This window comes from Anguilla rostrata, chromosome 1 (genome assembly GCF_018555375.3).
Source record: "Anguilla rostrata isolate EN2019 chromosome 1, ASM1855537v3, whole genome shotgun sequence".
NCBI classification, from domain to species: domain Eukaryota; kingdom Metazoa; phylum Chordata; class Actinopteri; order Anguilliformes; family Anguillidae; genus Anguilla; species Anguilla rostrata.
In genome coordinates, this window is record NC_057933.1 from 56,003,776 (window position 1) to 56,025,369 (window position 21,594).

A 21,594-nucleotide genomic window follows, 5' to 3' on the forward strand; every position below is an offset into this window, starting at 1 on the left:
CTCATGAAGCTATCATTCTCCTTATACCACTTTAGGAACAAAAAACGAATAAAGGAAAAAAGATTCCTTTGTTCAATAGTCCAGCCAAATCAATTTTATTAGGCTATATGATCATTTAAAATCATGATTTCTGATAATTGTTTTAAAAATAGATTAGTGCGCATTATGCACAGGCTACTATCAGTGAGGCAAAATGACGTCACGTTTTCGTTAACAATGTCTTTTTTATGGTCAGGGTTGCGTTGGTTGAAAGAGAACTGCTGTTTAAATTTATGTTGCGGTGGTAATCGTCAATACATGTGCAAGTATTCTAGACCTATAATCTGATAAAGGTAGCCAGTGGACGGATCGGATCAGGTGTCAGTCAGAAATACAACAGCCATTTCATTACCGCAGCATTAGCGGAAGATTCAATTCAATCAGCCCCTCTCAATTTCTTTCCCTGTTTTTAACCCTACAGAGTTGTCACTTGGGACTGACAATAAGCCTTATAGCCTAATTTCGTGCAGTGACATAACCTTAAAAAACAGCAAATGCAGTTTTGTTACTACTAAATATTTTAGTTAATAATAATAATAATAATAATAACAATTATTATGAATATTATTATTATTATTATTATTATTATTGTCGTCGTTGTTGTTGTTGTTGCTGTTTTTGTTGTTATTATCAGCGTCGTTCTCGTCATTATCATTATTATTATTATTTATTTATTATTATTATTATTGTTGTTGTTGTTGTTGTTGTCATTGCTGATGTTGTTGTTATTCTTCGTAATATTAATTTTAAAATTAATAGGCCTATTAGTAGGCTATTATATGGTTGTTGTAACAGTGGACAGCTGTCTTTTCATGTTTTGTTTTGTTTTGTTCAGCCTATGATGAATTTGGTTGAATTCGGTGCTGTTAAAAAAAGGTCCGGCGGTGATGAAGGAAAGGTAATAAAGATCCATATGCACTTTCTAGTCAATGCCACGATACGACATTCACATCATCAAATTATAGACTGAGTCGGATCCCTGGAACTCCACAGAACTTTACAGGTTTACAGAAGAATATTTAAATAATTTACTGATATAGTGCGCACATCAAGCCTGAAAATAACCGAAATACCTGGAAAGCTATCGATACTTCAGCCCCAAAATGTCTGCATTAAAATATATTATACATCCCTCAGACGGCTGAAATCTCTCTTTATTATTCTGCATAGCTATTATACATTCTTTGGCGCATTCAAAAGATAAATACAAGAATATATTAAATTATATTAAAATTTCCCTCGCAAATATGGAGGGGGAAAATATTGGGGTGGAATAGATTGCAATGCATTTAGAAATATCAGAAATTATATCAGAAAGCCTACTTCGTGTCAGTTTGATATAATAGCGTATTGTATTTGGGTAAATACAATATGCTACACGTTCTCTCGTCTCCTGAATGTTAATTATTTTATTTTGGTGTCTGAAGGATAATATTTTTCTATGTGCATTCAAGCATCTAAATAGGCAAACTCGCTTGTCCTTCCCCACTAGATCTGTAGACTACTTGGCTACTTCTAAAACAGTTCTTACAGATAGACTGTAAGACTACAGAGGACTGAAATGTGGGGTTAAAAAGCACGTTGTACATGTTGGTTAAATGAGAAGATTAAAATACTTTAAATGCTCAGATATAATGCATGAATAACCGCAGTGAAGTTGCGATGGGGCAAAACCAATGGTAGACGTATGGTACTTATGCTATATTAAAAAAAATGGGGGCACCTTTGGACTTCAATAGGTTGTTTTTAAAATGAGATTATGAGGGCCCGTGCGCGCAGCTGACCCTAATCTTATTGGGGAATTTAACACGTCCGTTATATATCCATAGTTTGCATTAATCTTAAAGCCATTTGGCACATTCAAACTGCCATTGCATGACAAGCCGTCAGCCGTCGAATTAAATGTTTTCTACGACCAACAACACCGTGGGAATACAAAAACTCAAAACCAAATCACCCACAATATCCCACAATTAATCCAAATTTAGCATTTTATGGGATTTTAATAACATAGGCCTATTACTTCCTAACACCAAGACGCTGGCCTAATGTCAAGACACCACGCAAATGATTTTAATAACAGTATAAATAAAAAATAGCATGGTTTTAATCCTTTTAAGACGTGACTAGTCTTTCGTTTAGTTATTTACACTGTTACATACAGAAAATGCGCTTGGAGATGCCTCTATGTTAGTATTCTGGATGCGGTGCACATTCACAAGCTGTTCCCCCTGAACGGTGCTTGTGACAATGACCTCCTTGTTCTAATTTGTTTCAAGGTTTTCTGTGTCTTTAAGAAGTGCCGCCAGCCGCCGGTACAGTAGCCCCCAATGTGTGAATAATTCTCAGTAAGGAGTTACACTAAGTGGGAAAGCTTTTTAGCACATTATCCACTGGCAATTGGAAGGTAATTTAATTTGTCAACCCAGGTCCCTTATTATATATCTGCGGCACTGGATTTGCATTTCAGAGTCACCTAATGGGTTTAAAAAGCTGTATATCTCAAGCTCTTGTTTATATAAGCTCCCATCTCTCCGTCTGAGTGACATTGAGGATGAGAGGTGATTCGTCACCCCGGAAACACTGGAGTCAGCGGTTTTAAATATATATTTATATACGAGAGGCGTGTGGCGTTAAGTGCGACAAGTGGGAGAATTGGATCTTCGAAAACAGGATCTAAGGAAAATCACGAACCGTGTGTGTGTGTGTGTGTGTGTGTGTGCGCGCGCGCGCGCGAGAGAGAGAGAGTGAGAGCTGAGAGAGAGAGATTAAAGGGGGCAAAATGTCTGTTTTGTCTGAAATAAAAACCGAACAACCGACTACATTATTCAATCTTTTGGCATTATAGAAAGGCTGTAAAGTCATGCCAAGGCAACAAACAAAAACAAGAAAATAAATCGAGAATGAGCCTCTGGACGCCCATAATTTTACTTTAATTGGATAAATTTTACTTGAAGATCCATACTTAAATGTGGTTTGTAATGATGGTTTGCACCAATATGGGATGCATTTCGAATGGTTTAATGTATTATTTACTATTTATATTATTTATATTTATATTTGCAATGTATTTATAAAATGCAGAAAACAAATTATTTAATCATCCGATCTCAGCAAGAAGCATGTCAGTTGGGGTCAACTGCAACTGCATCTGAATGAACCTCTGCGTAGATGACGCGAGCGAGCTCCATGGGCAGCAACAAAATTCTGGGGTCGTGGGTAATTAATTAGACAAGCAAAGAGAGCTCGTGAAACCTGAGGTGGCGTCTAGACAGGATTTGTACCCTTATCAGAAGTTGAAAGGAAAAGGGGGAAATACAGACGAAACGTTAAAAATGTTGGAAAACCAACACGTGCGCGATTAAAAAACAATTACGGGTACGCCTGGTAAACCTCCAGATTATGAAGTCATGTTAACATGGTGATGATGATGATGATGATTATTATTTTTTATTATTGTTGTTGTTGTCGTTGTTATCTCTATAACCATTTGTCATCAATTGTGTTTCTATATGACCAAGTAGTCGGTATATTAACTTGAATCTTGATGACTTTTCTGCATAAAATAATGTAAAGTTTGTCAGCAGTCTCGTATTGGGCAGTGGGTCATTCCAGTGCAAACTGTAAATGTGGTTTACTTATTTAGCTATCTTATTAAGCGATATTAATTATTATAGTATATTACAATTTGCTTTCGTTTAATTTCTTCGAAATAGGCTACTAACCAAGTTAAAAGATGGGTCCCCTTGCGCAAATGAACCTCCCATCCATTTGCGCTGTTCGAGCAAGTTAAATCGTAGGCTACGCATCGGTCTGACACAGCGTGCGGGCCACTCTGTTTTTCCAGAAATAGGTGGGAGAGAGAAGAGCGCGCAGATTAGGACGCAGTGGTGTGTGTCATAGAAAGGATTAACCTGGCACTAGTCCGCACTTGAGCAAGGTATCTAACCAACTGTAAAAATGGATACTATGTAAAAATTCTGAAAGTTGTGTAAGTCGCTCTGGATAAGAGTCTACTAAATACCAGTTGGCTATGTGCATGAAATATATTATAACAATGTTTAATTTTTACATCTATCAACATTTCATTAAAACTAAGTAATGAATTTGGACATATTATTCCTTAAATGTATTCATTCTATCACTTATAATGTAATATGACACGTTTCTTCGTAAATTTAATAATATCTGTTCTGACTATGCTGTGCAAGAATCGAAAAAAAAGTTTATCAATGGTCTACATGCTTTACTTGATGCTAAGGACAAACGCATTCAGTTAGACTTACCCTGGGCTATTGTATTATGTGGAATTCAATGCATAAATCTGCATGTTGTCAGTTATATCGATGTCTAGTGGTTCTTTCACTTTTATTTAAAGACTCTTCTTTTGATATAAATTACTGATGATACGGTGATACCTTATATGTCTACATAGATTAATTTGGAACGTGTTTGTTCAACAACTTTGGGCGGGTGCAAATATCACTTATAGGACATGATACCATGCACGGACTCTCTTAGTTTATCAAAGGAAAGAAACGATAAATTATTTGTTGCATGTAGCAGTCATAGAATAATATTCAAATCGGATATCAATTGAAAAGAATAATCAAGATGTGCCAATAAATAAAGACGCTATATTTTCCTACTCATAGCCCACCCAAAGGAAATAAAACGCATATGACTTTGGCTCCTCAAAAAAGATAGAAATATAGGACATTTTGAATTTTCGATAAAAGCAACTTCAGAGTGTTAAACGGAATGAATAAACATGGAAGTTTCATGAACTTAACGTGATGTGCGTCTTGGCGTACGAGACCATTTCCTCCTATCGTCAAATACATTAGCAACACACACTAAACAATCTGGTGGTTTATCTGGTGTGGCTAGAAGTGTCAGATCAGGGTTAGATTCCCCTCAGAGTCTGCCTAATTGCTGGAATAGGAAGAAAAACTGTTTTTAATTGGCTGTTTCGCTGCGATTCATTTCGCAGGACGGGAGGGACAGCGTAGGAGTGACGTAGTACCCAATACGCCGATTGGCTGTGGGCGATAGTGATTCAGAGGAAACTAAAATTAAGGGCAGCGCAAGTGTCCAGCAGCTGCAATGTAGCGGCTACTCCTGGACTAGAATACGAACATCAGCAGAGGGCTAACCATCGCAAACTATGTGTTCAGTGTGGCAAAGTCTGTACGAAAAACTAAAACTTTGAAACTGTGCTGTACATTTATGGTGTGCCATGTACATGTCTGTTAAAAAATCGAGCACTTGAGCTCATTTCTTATATACTTTACGTACTCTACGGTCTTTGAGAGAGGTTGCCTGCCACCGCAACTGGCGTAACAAAATCTGTTTGGGTTCTTCTGCAATTGAAGTGGACCTTCCCAGCATGGAGTACACGTCCTCCCCGAAGCCTCAGCTCTCCTCTCGAGCAAATGCGTTTTCTATCGCTGCTCTTATGTCAAGTGGGAAAACGAAAGACAAGGAAACGGAAGAAAATACCATCAAACCATTGGGTAAGTAAGAATACATTAAATGAAATAACAACCTGAACAACAGATGCTAAACTATCTTCTCTTCATAGAAGTGTTAACGAAGGCGTTCCTAAATTTATTCACCATCTTCTTGTTAAATATAAGTGTATCCAGGTATGCTATTTTTGCGTAACCGAATGTCGAAAGTTCAAAACTGCAGGAAGCGTTCAAGCAAAATATATTAGCCATCATTTAGGCCACGAAGCGTCTCAAACCATCTTTTTGCCTGGCCGTCATTGTAAATAAGAAATCTGATCTTAACTGCCTGTCTGGTAAAACAAAGGTTACATTTTTAACAAAAACTTTCCTTCATATAAATATACCATGCCTACTATTTATATTTGATGAAAGTACAGTGTAGTGTACACGAGTTTTCAGTAAGTCTAAGGACATTGTAGACCCTAAACATCAACAACTAGGCTAATCACGTGTCATTCACTTCACATACATTCAGTAGCCTACAAGCCTACAAGACAGTATGTTACTTGAAAAAAAGTTTAAGTAACGTTTTGAGTTCTAAAACAAAAACATTAAACAGATAGCATAATAGACTATTTGTTTGTTGAGTTCTCAATTTAATGCTTTGAAGACACACACATGCACAGTCCATATTTTTTAAAATACAAAGAAAGAAAAAAACACTGTTTGATTTTAACCAAATTACTGGCAGAACACGTTTTGAACGTAAGGTTATAAATATAACCTATTCATGTCTTCGTTCTGCGTTGTTAATTCGCGGAGGACGCCATTGGTTCATACGTCCAGGTTTGTGTATGATATTGTGTGGTATGAAGGTGACTAAGTCGACTACTGTAAAACTATCACCTTACGACCAAACCAAAAAGCTAACTCCAAAATCAGAATATCTGGGATGACCACTGTAACCCATATCAAGTGGAAATATCTAGGCTCAATAATTATAAAAAATAATGTGAATAATTCATCAATGATGATCAATGTGCTGAACACATTCTGGCATCCTTGTATTTAAATCAATTCCAGGAGCCTATTCAAAGTGTGAAAGTGCGTACCATTTTAAATCAACCAGCACATTTTAACAGATTCGTTTAATTTAATTTAATTTAGGTTTGTTTTTAACGGCTTGAATGCACGCGCATTGTTTGTGTTATTTTTTTTTTTATTGTTTGTTTTCTGTTAAATCTGTCGGCCTGCACTAAATGGTTTTGAGGCGATATTATTCAATTTGATTTAATAGGCCAATTAATAAAATACGTGAATAAAATTGCTACTATTAATTTTTCTCATGCTATTATTATTATTATTATTATTATTATTATTATTATTATTATTATTATTACTGACTGAATGATACAAGCTCTGCAGTTTAATACACGATTATAACCGTGTGGTTATATAAGTGAAAAAGGAGATTTTATCAACTTTGCGCACAAGCGTATCCTTTTCTATAGTTCAACGTAAGTTTACTGTAAGATGATTATAACGTGAACTTGTGATGTTGTCCTTCCTAGAGCAATTCGTGGAGAAGTCATCCTGCAACCAGAGCCTGGCAGACCTGTCCAGCCTGGAAGCCCACGCTGACTTCAGCGGAAACACACCACCGATCTGCACGGAGCCGCTCATCCCCACCACACCGAGCGTGCCCAGCGAGGAGATGGCGAAGATCAGCTGCAGCCTGGAAACCAAGGAACTCTGGGACAAGTTTCACGAACTCGGTACAGAAATGATCATCACAAAATCCGGCAGGTATGTACGACTTGTTCTCATTTTCACCATGCAAAAAAAAAATAATAATAATAAAAAATCGGTGTTACGCGTACAAACTCAGAAGAAATTTTTAGGTAGTCAAAAATGCTTTATCTTGAAATTATTTACATCCGCTTTGTTAAAACGACAAAAATAGCGTGCTATCATAGGCCTACTGGTAAAGAGAAAACAAACAGATCCAATGAATTAAGAACATTCAGAATACACCGTTAAATCAATTACTTGTAATTATTTCATAACATTTGAATCGTGAAACTGATTCGATTACACAAAACTTTTACAGGCTATTGCGTGCCATGTAAAACAAAACTAAATGTGAAGTAGGCCTATATTTTACAAAGGATTTATGCAGTTCGGATATTTATATATAATTTATATATATATATATATTTTTTTTTTTTTCAGAACAGACCATAATGTTATAATTCGGATACTGAAGCATACGTTGTCTTTGTTACGGGGATAGCTTAAGCTATAACAAGAACAAACTGATGTGAGTTTGTAGATCTAAGCTTTTAGGCCAAGTTATTTTATACTATCTTTTTATTTATTTGAGGATAATATTAAAATATTCTAAGTACGAGGCTTCAATGTAACAACAACAATAATAATGATGATGATAATAACGATGATAATAATACTACTAATAGTAATAATAATAATCATCATCATCATATTTATTATAAAATGTAGATAGCATCTATTACATCTATTTTGTATGATTATTGTTGATATCTTCCTGTTTTTCTTCTTCTTCTTCTTCTTCTTACTATTATTATTATTATTATTAGTAGTAGTAGTAGTTGTTGTTGTTGTTGTTGCTTTTAAATACATTTCAACTAGAAACAATAATGAAACTCATTCTTTTTTAAACGTATGTTCCTTTGTGAAATATTATATTATAATACTTTGATTATATTCCAATCTTAACATCACAATTCTCCCCCTCCCCCCTGCCCCAACAGAAGAATGTTTCCAACCATCCGCGTGTCTTTCTCTGGGGTGGACACGGATGCCAAATATATAGTGTTGATGGACATTGTTCCCGTGGACAACAAGAGATACCGATATGCCTACCACAGGTCATCTTGGCTCGTGGCAGGGAAAGCGGACCCCCCTCTGCCAGCACGGTGTGTGGTTTCTCTGAACTTTCGGTTTCCTTTGTTTTCTCGTGGGTCTTTCTGTTTCCTCGGCACAGCATTGTACGTCAATAACGCACGGGAACAGGCTTTCTTTATTTTGGCAAACTGAAATATTTGTTGCTGATTTGGTCGACGCCACTGCTCTATTCGCGAATTCAGACAGAGATAAGAGAGTGTATAATGTGAAGCCAATATTTTCAGCAGCTGATAGAAGAGAGCCTGCATTAGTGTGACCGGTGATCTTTTTGTACGGTTTTAAACGTGCGGAATCATTAGAATTGCATGGAGCGACTGCTTGATAATCTAATAGCCTATTAACTTGTAGCTATATTTAAAATGCTATACAAAATGTAGCTATATTTAAAATGGAAATAAAAGTGTAATGGTTGGAAATTTGTGGAAAGTAAGTTCCAATTCTGTTAATGGATCTCTGAACTACTGTGTTGCTGTAGAAGGCACATGTTAATTGTGCTGCCATTTAGGTCTCAATTTAGAGAGCGGCTTGTTTTTGTAATTAATAATGAAGTGGCATGCCACTACCTAATGCGATTTGGTTTGTTGTTCGTTTTGAAAGTGTTAAGGCGCTCGAGAAAATACTATTCTTGGCAATCAATTCGTACTGGCCTACTACAATGCATTTAAATGAATGTACTATTTGTATTTGATTGGTAATTAATGTCCTGCAGTTGTTCTCTGAAATTTAGAAGTAAATTGTATAATACGCTGTAATATGCATAACAGCGTATGAAGCAAATTCATCGTAGTTTATTTACGATGCAGCATATACAGCCTATGTATAGTTAGAATATTTACATATGTATACATTATAATTTCAGGCTGTACGTGCACCCAGACTCCCCTTTTACCGGCGAGCAGTTGCTGAAGCAGATGGTGTCCTTCGAGAAAGTGAAGCTTACAAACAACGAGCTGGATCAGCACGGCCATGTGCGTATTCAGGCTTTTTCCTGTTGATTATTGTGACTGTTCATTTATTTCTCTCTGAAGTGGTAACAGTCTTGGCTTGTACCCAAACTGATGAAAACAGCACAAGGCAGGTTTCACGTACACTCTGCATAATTCAAATTTGATTTCCCGAAGCTATTTCGCTTTAAACAATGAACATAGACGGTTTCATTAGTTAAACACAATATAACGGATTTAACTGATACCATATTAATCCGTTCAATGCAAGTAACCAGTATAGATGAGATCATAGGTTTATGCACAAGGATAATAAAGAAAATTAGTTGTCTGATGAACCCAATTCTGAAATATATTGAAAACTCATGGAAGGCCAACTTTCTAAATCAGCGAAATAAATAATCTGACATTTATAAATTGTAATTATAAGCACTACTAACTACACGTATACAGTGCATACTAATAATAATAATAATAATAGAGGTGGTTGTTCTTTCTCTCCATATTATAAAATAAATGCATATTTATTTACTGAAAGAAATGCAAATTCAGAATAGGCTTTGTTTGAAAAATGTTCGATAATGAACGCTTGTTGAAAAGCATGGTAGCATAACGAATAAAAAGGACTTGTATTCGGTGTAAAAGGGGTCATACACTTATGGCGAACAAGGAAAATCATGGTCTGGGGACGTATCTTGTAAGTGCATAATATGGCTTGTTTTCAAATTATAGCTCGAAAGTCGAACTAAAAGGTGTAGTTTAGGCCACATCCAACAAAACACAGCTAACATCAAACTTAATGCGTTCTTTTCGGTCAAGCCCATAATGTCGTGCGTTTGTAAAATTCGTTTTTAAATCATAAATATTTGGACTTTATGGAAATAAACCACAGCCTTACAGCCATTCTTGGGCTAACATATCTGCGGTTGTTTCATATTTTTATCGCAACAGGACAAAAAAAGTAAAACAGATGGACCTATTGAATGGATTCAAGGCAAAAAGTGAAAGTGATTTAGTCCGACAAGAAATACTACATTCGCAGCCATTTTAAAGCAGCTCATTTATTTAAACTATAGGCTATTTGGATATTACAAATCAATAAAGTAACCTATTCATTTCTAAGTAACAATGACTTATCTCGTGCACGTGGTTATCTTTTAAAAATATATAAGGGTTACTTTTCCCAGAAGCCGAAACAATGGTACATACCTAAAGGAAAACGGGTTAAATGTCTTCCAGTTGAGAGAAAAGTACATGAGCAAGTGCAGAAAACAGTAATACATGTGACCATTTCTTCATGTCACGTTAATACAAATCCAAGGAAATAGTCTGTTGGAAATGTAATTCATTTGCTTCGACCATGTTTAAAACGGGACAGTGGTGAAACAGGTATCCAAGTGAAACACCATGGACACAAATCCCTGTTGAAAGCATAGTTGTTTTGTCTGCTATATTCAAGCAACACACAGTATGGTATGCATACAGCATGTTATTGAGGGATACTACATAAATGCATTAACATCAAAAACCTAATATGAGAAACGGTAATGAGCTTCTTCGTAGCTTTGCATCTTATTACTTTACCTATGGACCACTCTATTGGAGCACCATCAGCAAAAAGGATAGGAACATTTGAAAATGAGATTCGCTTGGTGATGAGACAGTGAGCTTGGCCCAGGATCAAAGAGACGGACATTGTGCAGAGTGTGCATGTGTCCTTGCACCTGTCACTATCGAAGGCCAATCGTCTTTCAGGAGAGGGAAGAGTGGATGTGTACGGGTACACTGTGAAACATGTGCAATCCACCACTAGCCCGGCGCTCAAATGCCTTGCCTTCCTCACTGTTTTAGCATTAATTCAAGTGGATGTTGAAGCTACATGTGAAACAGTAAAATGTATAAATTAGATTTTTTTAGTTGAGAGTGAGAATAGCACGGGGATGAGTTTGGCTTCTGAAAAAGAGAAAAGTTTGCAGGGCTCACAGATTTTGTTAGTCCTTAGAGTAGCTTTGACTTTTTTGATTAAATTGACCCCTGTGGCATTTTCAAAATGGTATTTTATCTTATCACAAAAAGAATGGTACAGTAAAGTGGAGCGTGGTTTGGAAAAAGGAAGGAGGAGGCTGGGGAGAATGGCACTGGTGCTCTTGAGTCTGATCTCATACAGACCCCCCCCCCCTCCCTCCCCAGATCATCCTGAACTCCATGCACAAGTACCAGCCTCGCGTGCACATCATCAAGAAGAAAGACCACACCGCTTCGCTGCTCAACCTCAAGTCCGAGGAGTTCCGTACCTTCGTCTTCACCGAGACGGTTTTCACCGCGGTCACCGCCTATCAGAACCAGCTGGTGAGTCCGAGCACAGGGCCCGAGCACAGGGCCCGAGCACAGGGTCCGAGCACAGGGCCCGAGCCCGTGGGAGAGGCCTGCTCTGCAGTCAGGGCCCGGCGTACTGTGACCACACAGCAAACTGTCCGGGGTTCAGTGATAATTCAGTTGTTACTTATTATGTTGTAGTAACAATATATTCTGCTAGTAAAAGCAAATGTACTATAAATGTGTAATGGCTTACTATTTATCATTTTTGGTGTTGTGGATTTCTTTTGGTGTTTTTTTATATACAAAAAATTTCTATTCTGATTTAGTAACACAGTCATACTGTTACAGCCTGAGGTGGTCCTGTGCTGAATATTTAGTCTGTGCTTAGCATCAGAATGTGATAACAGTGAAGGGGTCTAATCATGCTGCATGGTTCCTCTGTCTGGCAGATAACCAAGCTGAAGATCGACAGTAACCCCTTTGCCAAAGGCTTCAGGGACTCCTCCAGGCTGACTGACATGGAGAGGTACTGGGAAGGCCATGTCATACGCTGCGTGTGTTCTGCCTCCCATTGAGATAAATGCAGCGGGGGAGGGAAAGGGGAGGCTGGCAGTGTATAGGCTCTTTAATGTCGGGTTGGGGAGCGTCTCCGGCCTCTTGTGTGCTTATTGCCATGGCTCTACTGCTGAAGACAGCAGTGGGATCGGCATTGGGGGGGGGGGGGGCAGAGCATGTGCTAATGGACAGCAGTAAATAGAGTCTGAAGTCATTTATTAAATGAACGCATGAATAAAAAATTTGATTGAACAAAAGGCCATGTTTGGTCTAAAGCACAATTCAGCATTAAGGGCCCTAAACAGAATCAGAGAACCAGAATCAGTTGAGGTGTGTGTGTGTGTGTGTGTGTGTGTTCATGCGTGTGTCTGTCTTAATGACCAGATAAAGTCACTGATGTATTAAATCAAAGCACCTTTAAAAACAAATCATGTTTCATCCGTATAAAACAGAATTGTTTATTTTTTCCCTCATTTCTCTCTGTTTTTTCCTATAATGCTGTGACTCGGTATTGTTTTTGTTTACCAGCAAACACGTGCACATGCAGCAGAAGCTCTGTCCAGTGATTTTATAACCCAAAGCCAAAACAGGGATGTTTGCCTCTGAAACAGCCAATCTGAGCATGATCGCTTAAATCAACACTCTAATGAAACCATACAAACCCCTCTCCTCTAGCCTCCAAAAATTCATACTGCCAACAAAGCAGGCAAAAGCCTTCTCCCTCTCTTTGGGGGTTACGAATTAGATCTGATCAATTGATCTTTAGAGACCTGCAGAAATCACATTAGTCTGGAGTCGGTTACTGCACTAAAACATGATGTAATTCAATTGGTCCCAGTAACTGATTGAAAACAGCTCCTATCTGCTGTGCTGTGAGCCACTTCCTGGGAGCTCATCTCTGATAAAAACACACATATTTATATCGTATGCTGACAGATATTGCACTTTCCTAACCTAATTGGGGAGCTAATATGAATGTATGGCTTTGATAATGCAGGCCACTCTTGTCTTGTCCGCTGTCTGACAGGACTCTTCCAGTGAGGCTAATGTGGTTACTTGAGTGAGGCTGATTCACGGCTACATATGAGCGCAGTGTAGCCAGATGTGCACATCTTAAGACTAGAGCAGGATCCTGCTATTGCTTCATGTGGAAGCTCAGCCATCTCAGACAGAACTTGGGCAGACTCAGACAGGATGTGTACGTAGCCTCAAAAGCCCGTCATGGAGAAACGTCTGCAGCGGCAGACAGAGCTGAAACCATCATCGTCTGTCAGGTCGTTAGTGAGTGACGCTCGCAGCCTATTGAAAACCCTTTCATTATCTCAGGGGTTCAGGGCAGCTCCACGTTTGGAATATGATATGTATGTTTAATCATTTTTGGAACTCCTTATTGGTGGAGGCTACAGTTCACACAATACCTCTGATGATAACACACTGCCTGAAATTATGTTGATAAATTACAGAATTCTTTTGATAGAGAGAGAACTGGGGGGAAAATAGGAATATTGCCTGCACTGGAGGATCAATGAATCCTTCCCATTGGAATAGTGTTTTTAAAAGGACTCACAACTGCAAATATAGTTACAGTCGAAAGAGTCTTCTATCAGATAAAATCTATAAGAGTGGAAGAATACTGAACATCTCAAAATGCTTTATGTTTGTCCTTAACTTTAGTTTATAAATAAATGAATACATAAGTGCTTTCTTCACTTGGTTTGGCACCACAGTGAAGTCACAAAAATGCGAGAAAGACTGTAATAACCAGCCGGAGGGTAGACACTAAGCCCCAGATTAAATCTAAGTGTCATGCACTTCATCCTTAACTGTGTGAAATTAAGCAAGAGTTTTGGCTGCTTATGCAACATTTTCTTTGTAATGGCAGTGACCACTAAATGTGCCAGACTCAAAAGAGGTATATATCCTTGCGTAAATTAATTCCTGAAATGTAAGGACAAAGAGCATTGCTAGTACATTGAGTACAGGCCCTTTAAATTTTGTCTCTGGCCTTTTTTGGATCCTTGAATGTTGTGAACGGATCGATTCCCTCTTGCATTCGTAGCGGTTTCTTTGCGCAGTTCAAAGAGATATATTTTGGGTAATTTTCTTGTGGTTTCTGCTGTAGGGAAAGTGTTGAGAGTTTGATCCACAAGCACTCGTACGCCAGGTCACCGATACGGACGTACGCCGGCGAGGAGGACGCGGCAGGCGAGGACGGACACGCCGCCCACGGGCGCGGTAAGAGCCACGCCGTCCTCCACGGGCGTGTCCCAGCACGCACGCACCGAAGCTCGCTGCACAATGAACTACAGCAGTCATTACGAGCCAAGGACCACCTTAATGAGCAAATAACCATCTCTTACTGCTAATGTAGACTAACGAAAATGTTTTTAAATAAATGTCAAAACCCACAAACAATTAGCATTGTAATAAATGTTCATATCGATATTAATCTCACAACCCAGTTATGGCTGACAGTATGTTTGAATCAGAAAGCTATAAATGCATTGCACAGTTAATCCTGTCTCTTGGCTGTCACAGAATAGGGTCAGTATGGCACTGAATCACTGGCTCTTGTCTCCAGGTTCTGCCTTCACGGCCTCTGACAACCTCTCTCTGAGCTCCTGGGTGACCAGCACCTCCGGCTTCTCTGGGTTCCAGCACCCCCAGTCGCTGTCAGCCATGGGGACAGGCTCCGCCTCCCTGGCTAGCCCCCTGCCGCACCCCATTCAGGGCTCCCTGCCCCCCTACAGCCGGCTGGGCATGCCCCTCACCCCCTCCGCCCTGGCGGGCACCATGCAGGGCAGCGGACCCACCTTTCCCTCCTTCCACATGCCCCGCTACCACCACTACTTCCAGCAGGGGCCCTACGCCGCCATACAGGGACTGCGCCACTCCTCCACGGTCATGACCCCCTTCGTATGAACCCCGGGGGCGCCCCCCCCCAAAACCTCCTGACACCCCCCAGCCGCACCGCCCGCATCCTCCTCACTGCCACCTTCATCATCGCCACCATCATCAGACCTCTCGTCCTCCCTCCTCATTGTAAATAGTGTATCTGATTAAAGGAACCCTAAACGACCTGGGGCTGCTGCCTCGTGACAGCTTCCCGGTGATGACACGGACACAGGATGTGGATTTGCCACGACGATTGAGATTGACGTGAACACTGACAAATAAAGCAGCACCGACAGCCCCCTTCCCTCCTCCGATCTGGTGCGTTTATCAGCGGAGAAAATGAAATGAAATAACTGGGAGACGCACCAGGGGGCGCCTCGTATGGGACACTGCCTGGCCTGGGCTGAGGCACTGGGGGCAAGTCTGCAGCACAGCCCTTTAGCCCACACCTGACCCGGCACAGGCCACAGAGCTGAACTGTACCTACCGCAGGGTCAGACTGTCAGACCACACCTGTAAATCTGCAATGGAGGCACTCACCGCTGGATGTAAATACGGCTGTCTGAAGACCTAGAGCCTACTGTAGGGGCACTGAAACATGCCTGGGTTTGAATTGGCCAGGCTTATGTTTTTTATTGAGGTTGTGACCGTATTCAACAACCGACAACAAAATTCATAACAGCACTGTCTCCTCCCCTTTCCTTGCACTCATCTACAGAGATAAATGTTATTAATGATAATAAGTTATGATATGAAAAAAATAGATAGTGATACAAATGCACTACAGAGCACATATGAGCTTTCTTAGTGCCAGAAATTAGAAAGCATGCTCAAGTCTTTAGTCTGCGGCTGAACACACTAAAAAACCAGACAAGATTTCAACAAAAAGGGTTTGTTGTAATCAAAACTCTTTCCCCTCTTTACTTTGGTACAGTATACACTCTTTGCAGGAAGTATGTTGGACTCTCGTTTATCATGAGGTTTTTTATTCACATCATAGAATCTTTATTTTATTCAAAGCCTTTTGGCAATATTTCATTGTGGGATACAAACTAAAATATACTTAGCATATGCACAGCCTTGAAATTATTTCACATAACACTCTTTTATTTAAAAAATCACACATCCTGTGGTAAGGGTTAGCTGTTTTGGGCATGCATTCACAGGGAATCCATTCCTGTAATTACGCTCTGTGTATCAACAGTCTATTAGATGCTCACACTTGAAATTTTATTTCTTTCAGCATATTGTCCAAAAAAGTGTTTATGACGCTGGCAGGTTTGAACATTTCCCTAATTCTGTACCAAAAAATATTTGTATTTCTTACGCTTGGCCAAGTCCAGATTTTTTCTTGTACTGTTTTAGTACATGCCCTCTGTGGACAAACATAAAGGTAGCCCTGGATTGACTGTTGGGGCAGTGCCCTATTAAGGGGGAAATCATGTTCATTTGAATCATACCTGCTGGACACCTTGTTGATTTGTAATGGGCTGTCAGTCTTACCAACAGTTACTTCAATGTGATGGAAACCCCAAACTTCAAACATATAATTAAGTTCACAATGTTCTCTCTAAGCTGCTATCACAAAGACATTTGCTGAGGAGATGAGATGTGTGAGGGGGTATAGTGAGGTATATAATGTAGGGAGAGCCATTCCTGTGGCTCAAGTCTCATGGTCATCCTGATAACAGGACTAACCTTTTTGAAAATACAGTGTTGCCTATTAATGGAATAATAGTGCAATCTTAAATGTATCACTCTTTAAAAAGTGTGAAAGAACTATCTGATTTTGAAAATCTCAATTCTGAGTAAAAAAAAAACAAAAAAAAACAAAGAGGTCTTCATTTTCAGCTTCGTTCTTAACTCGATTTCTGCTTTTTCAAGAACAAAAAGTGGTTTAGTTGAAGATGACATTGATGAAGCCCAGAATGTGTAATTCAATCATTCAATTTAAGCTCCAGTTCACTGTATACAATTGTGGAGACTGCCAATGTTGCATAAACTCCCAAGCCACTAAATGGAGAGATGAAAGGAAATAGGCAAGCAGCAGCGTTTTTTAGACGAGCCTTGAAACCAGTCCACAGTTGCAATAAAACACACTGGAATGTGTATCTATCTTGATCGGTTTATGTCCGCTATTTCTCATTGCATTTTATTTTGCTGTGTTTCTTCCCCTTTATTACCAGAATTACTCGCATTTGTATTTTATGCTATAGAAGTTTGTATGCATTTAAGATGAGTTTTGACCTTAAGATTGACCCTTCTCTTCAATCTACTGTTTGACTCCTTATTTCCTGTGTTCATGGAGGAAAAACTATATATGAAGTTACACCATCAAAAAGAGATGGAGAAAATTAGTATGTTTTTTTGTTTGTTATTTTTTATAGGTCTATCCTGTAAAATGTAACCTAAATATGGAGCAACATACAATATGTGTCATTTTTTTCTTGTTGATTTTTTAAGTGCAATATATTTATTTCTGCTCTCAGAAAATGAAAATGCATTATGTAAAATTTGAGGCATTAAAATAGATATTTGTAAGCCATGAAAAAAATATAACACCCTTTAAAAAGATGTGGTGTGAGTGTATTTTCATATCAGGCCAGAGATGATACAATTATAGCTACCTGAGTGAAATTTACTACACCAACCCTAGAGCATGCCATCAAACATACATTATTAAATATTGTTCTGAGGCTAATATTGTGGTAGGCCTTGGTTCTCAACCAGTTTGAAGGCTGTCATTGGGGAGGTCATGTGCTCTTCTATATTAAAGGTCACAATGTGTTCTAAGTTGTTTGTCAATTTTCAATGCAAATTTAGCATGTAACAGTATTTATTTATGGAAATATGTTAAACAGGATAAATCACGAGTTTTATTCACACAGTGTGGGGGTGGCAAGATGGGGTTCAATGGTGGGTGACAACAAAATTAATTTAAAACAATAAAAAAAATGCACAATCCAGCAAAATTCCAAATAAGTTATTGTTCTCCAATTCAAAACTAAGAAAGTTATTTCTTTAAAAATATAGTATAACACTGTACCTCAGTCTATTTGCATGCCGGTATATTTGTATTGTTTCCCTTGTCTTGATATATAGAAATGACAGGAGATATGACAGGTTTTTTGCTGACCTCAGAAGAGTCGTTATATTCAGCATGTGTCACACCGCATCCAAGGATGGGAGGTAAAAGTGAATGATGCTGCCCTCAAGTGGCCAGACATGGTACACACACTTACAGGGACAAGAGTGGATGGGCAGAGCAGGCATCCTCATATATACTACTAACTGAACCGATATTCAGATGGGTGTATAACAGCAATACGTGCGATTCCGTTCATTGATGAAGTGCACTTGCACAATAACAATAATAATAATAATAATAATAATCATCATCATCATCATCATCATCATCATAGAAAATCATTACAGTTTCAAGTATGTAAAATGCTCAAAATAGCTTGCTACAATTTTAATTGTTATAGAAATTGGGTTATTTTCATGGCTTGCTATGTACTGTGCAACAGTAAAAGACTGCCCTGTGATTGACTTTACTGTTTACACTTTCCCTAGAAATGAGGTTCCACAGTATTCTACATTTACACTGGCACACACAAAAGCAGCTAGAAAAACTTTTTTGCTTTTATATGGCAAACAATTACCATGCTGTGTGTGCCTCTGCGTATCAATAATGTCAGTTTGATAATCACTGTACCAATAGTCAGAGGCATCACTAGCTCAATATATAAATAATTCCAACTTAAAACAAATATATAATCAAATACATAGAATCAAGGAACGTTCAATTTTGGTTGGAAAGACAGCTGGTTGCACAGCACTAAATGATAAATATTAACATTAATTAAGAGTCCAGTTGGACTAAAAGAAAGAGTCTGAGCGTTGCAATGGTTCAGAATGACATTATTTTTGTGGCAGATGACCTAGAATTTTTTTGTGTGAATAAATGACAACACTTCCTTCCAGTGCCTGGGACATGATGAATGATATAATTCCAGTTATCTCTTAAAATGTGTATTCTCTCTATTACTGGAGAGTGAGATATGAATGACTGCCAATCTCTTTCAAGTTGCCCTCACATCCTCATAAATTTGAAAGAAGTCGTATTTTGAGGATGCACTGTATAGCTCTGCCATAATCATGAAAACAAAGACCCAGGGATCCAAACAGACTCTGAGGTCCAGGGTCATGTGACCTAGCAAACAGCCACTCTTGGCCCCAGCCTTTTTTAAACAAATGAGCCATTGTATATTTGTTCATACCTCCCCTTTCAATATAATTTTCAAATTACAAAATATAAAAATTTTTCTGCGCTGGTATCATTCCGCCATTAACAGGCTCCTGCTGTAATTCATCAGCCTGTTCCCATGGCCAGGGTTTGTGAAAGAGCTTGTGGCTCAGGCACAGGGGCGAACAGTAGAGAAAAGGTCCTATGAAGTCTACTACAGTGGCACGATCTTGCACAAACCAAAATGTCAATAGAAATCTGACTTCTGATAAGGTCCTCCAACCTTGACCACTGCTGTAACCTAATTTGCACAGTTACTTAGAGGCCCTTTAACGAAATGAAAACCCAATAATGCCACTGCCATGAATAATTAATTGTACGTGTACAATGTACTAAACAAAATCTATCTTCATTTGATTAGAGGTTTTCTCGAGACTCTGAAGTACATCACGTCTCCCTTATTTCCGTCTTACTTCCATATCTCTCTCTGCACATCAATTGTTTTTTTTTTTGTTTTTTTTTTTTTGGGGGGGGGGGGGGTGTCAGGTACAAGGGGAATGGGGGAGGGATGAAGCATAATTACTGCAGATTTAACCTTCCTGGCCAATACTAGAAAACTACACGTGGCCTCCTTGGTGACATCAGACATGTTTTTTTTAATAAAGTGGATCTGAAGGCCTTGCTGCTTCACATGGAAGAGGCTTTGAATTAAACAAAATGACCCTTGTCAAAATCACAGACCGGATATAATTTGGCGTTCAAAGAAAGAGAGCAGGTTATGGAAAACCATGAGGACAAGGTTTGCTCATATGCTAATCCAAAAGATAGCGACATGCACAGCTTTCCTCTTGTCTGGTGCTGGAGAAAAAAGGTCTGTAGCATCAAAATCTCTGAAGGAGGCACTCAGATATTTTGCTAATATGATAAAACATTTAAAATAACCATCACTTGATATTCAGCTTTTTAAATATTAACGATCAAATGTTTGATTTACAGCACATTTAATTTCAAATAAAAGTACAAAATATTAATGGACTGTAATAAATAAGACGTGTGGTATTGCACACATTACGCCATGCTAATACATGAAGCATAGGCAGATTCAGCCAGCCTTTTTGGAACCATTTGCTATAGTCAGATGAGACCAAAAATGAGCCTTTAGGACAGCGGGTTTGGCATTCTGCGTACAGTATGTTCAATGGGACATCATATTTGTGCTGAGAATATGGTGGCAGATCTTGGTGGTGGTAATGTTATAGGTTTGATATGCATCTTATAAGTCCTGTCAATTAAACCACGCCAATGGAACAATGAACTTCTTCCAGAAGCTAAAACTTGGCCACAAATTATTCCGCCAGACTATGCTCCCAAGCAAAATCAACCAATGGTTATCAGACAACAAAATTATTGGTTTGTAATGTTTATCTCACTCCCTAGACTTGAACCCAATGGAAAACGATGCGGTTTTGGGCTGTCCATAAGTTTCTTTGGAAAGTAAAAATATAATTTGCTAAAAAAAACTTTTTTCTGAACAATACATGGCGCTTCTATATTAAAGTAACACCATGTCTATGGTGCTTTTATAATCCAATCAGAGAGCAGAGTAACTCCAAAAGCTGAATCCAGAGAACTGTAGATTGACAGAGCATTCTTTATTCTATTTTTATCAAATTAAAATAACTTAATATTATATGCTTTATATAAATTAACATATCTATCACATTTTTAGAATAGAAGTGTAGTTTATAACAAAGATATAAAAAATAATTAACTCATAAAAATAAACATGAATTTGTAAGCAAATTGTTTGTCTTGGAGATAGCTCTTTTCTGCCATCTAGTGTGTACTTTTCAAACTGTGTTTGAATATGTTTGAATGAGTTAGACATGTATGCTATAAAGTATCTTTACCACAGTAACAAAGGTCTAATACTCAGTTTGCTCCAAACTATGACAAAGCAAACAAACCTCTGTTAACATCTGGATCAATGAAAAATATTAGCTGAAATGTCTTCTATTGTACAGATAAACATTCAGCTTAATTTGCCTAATCTCAAAATTCATAGACAAATTTGTATTCCTCAATCATTAGTATTTTTATTGGGAAATAAAAGATAACTTATCTTACAGAGATATTCACTTGCTGATTTACCATGGTCACTATATAATTATTGATTATTATTACAACTATACTG

The 21,594-nt window shown here is 38.4% G+C and overlaps 1 protein-coding gene across 2 annotated transcripts; it reads left to right on the plus strand.

The window, feature by feature from the left end:
- Positions 1-4,112: 4,112 nt before the first annotated feature.
- tbx20 (T-box transcription factor 20) lies at positions 4,113-17,944 on the plus strand. Of its 2 annotated transcripts, none has more exons than XM_064343463.1 (8): positions 4,113-5,555; positions 7,064-7,298; positions 8,285-8,449; positions 9,298-9,406; positions 11,573-11,731; positions 12,151-12,226; positions 14,375-14,491; positions 14,838-17,944. In XM_064343463.1, exons 1-8 carry the CDS (start codon positions 5,429-5,431, stop codon positions 15,176-15,178), a joined length of 1,329 nt encoding a protein of 442 aa, XP_064199533.1. In that variant the 5' UTR covers positions 4,113-5,428; the 3' UTR covers positions 15,179-17,944. The 2 variants fall into 2 exon arrangements, with proteins under 2 accessions (XP_064199533.1, XP_064199542.1); XM_064343472.1 differs by having other exon boundaries at positions 4,115-5,555; positions 12,151-12,227; positions 14,379-14,491.
- The last annotated feature ends 3,650 nt before the right edge of the window (positions 17,945-21,594 follow it).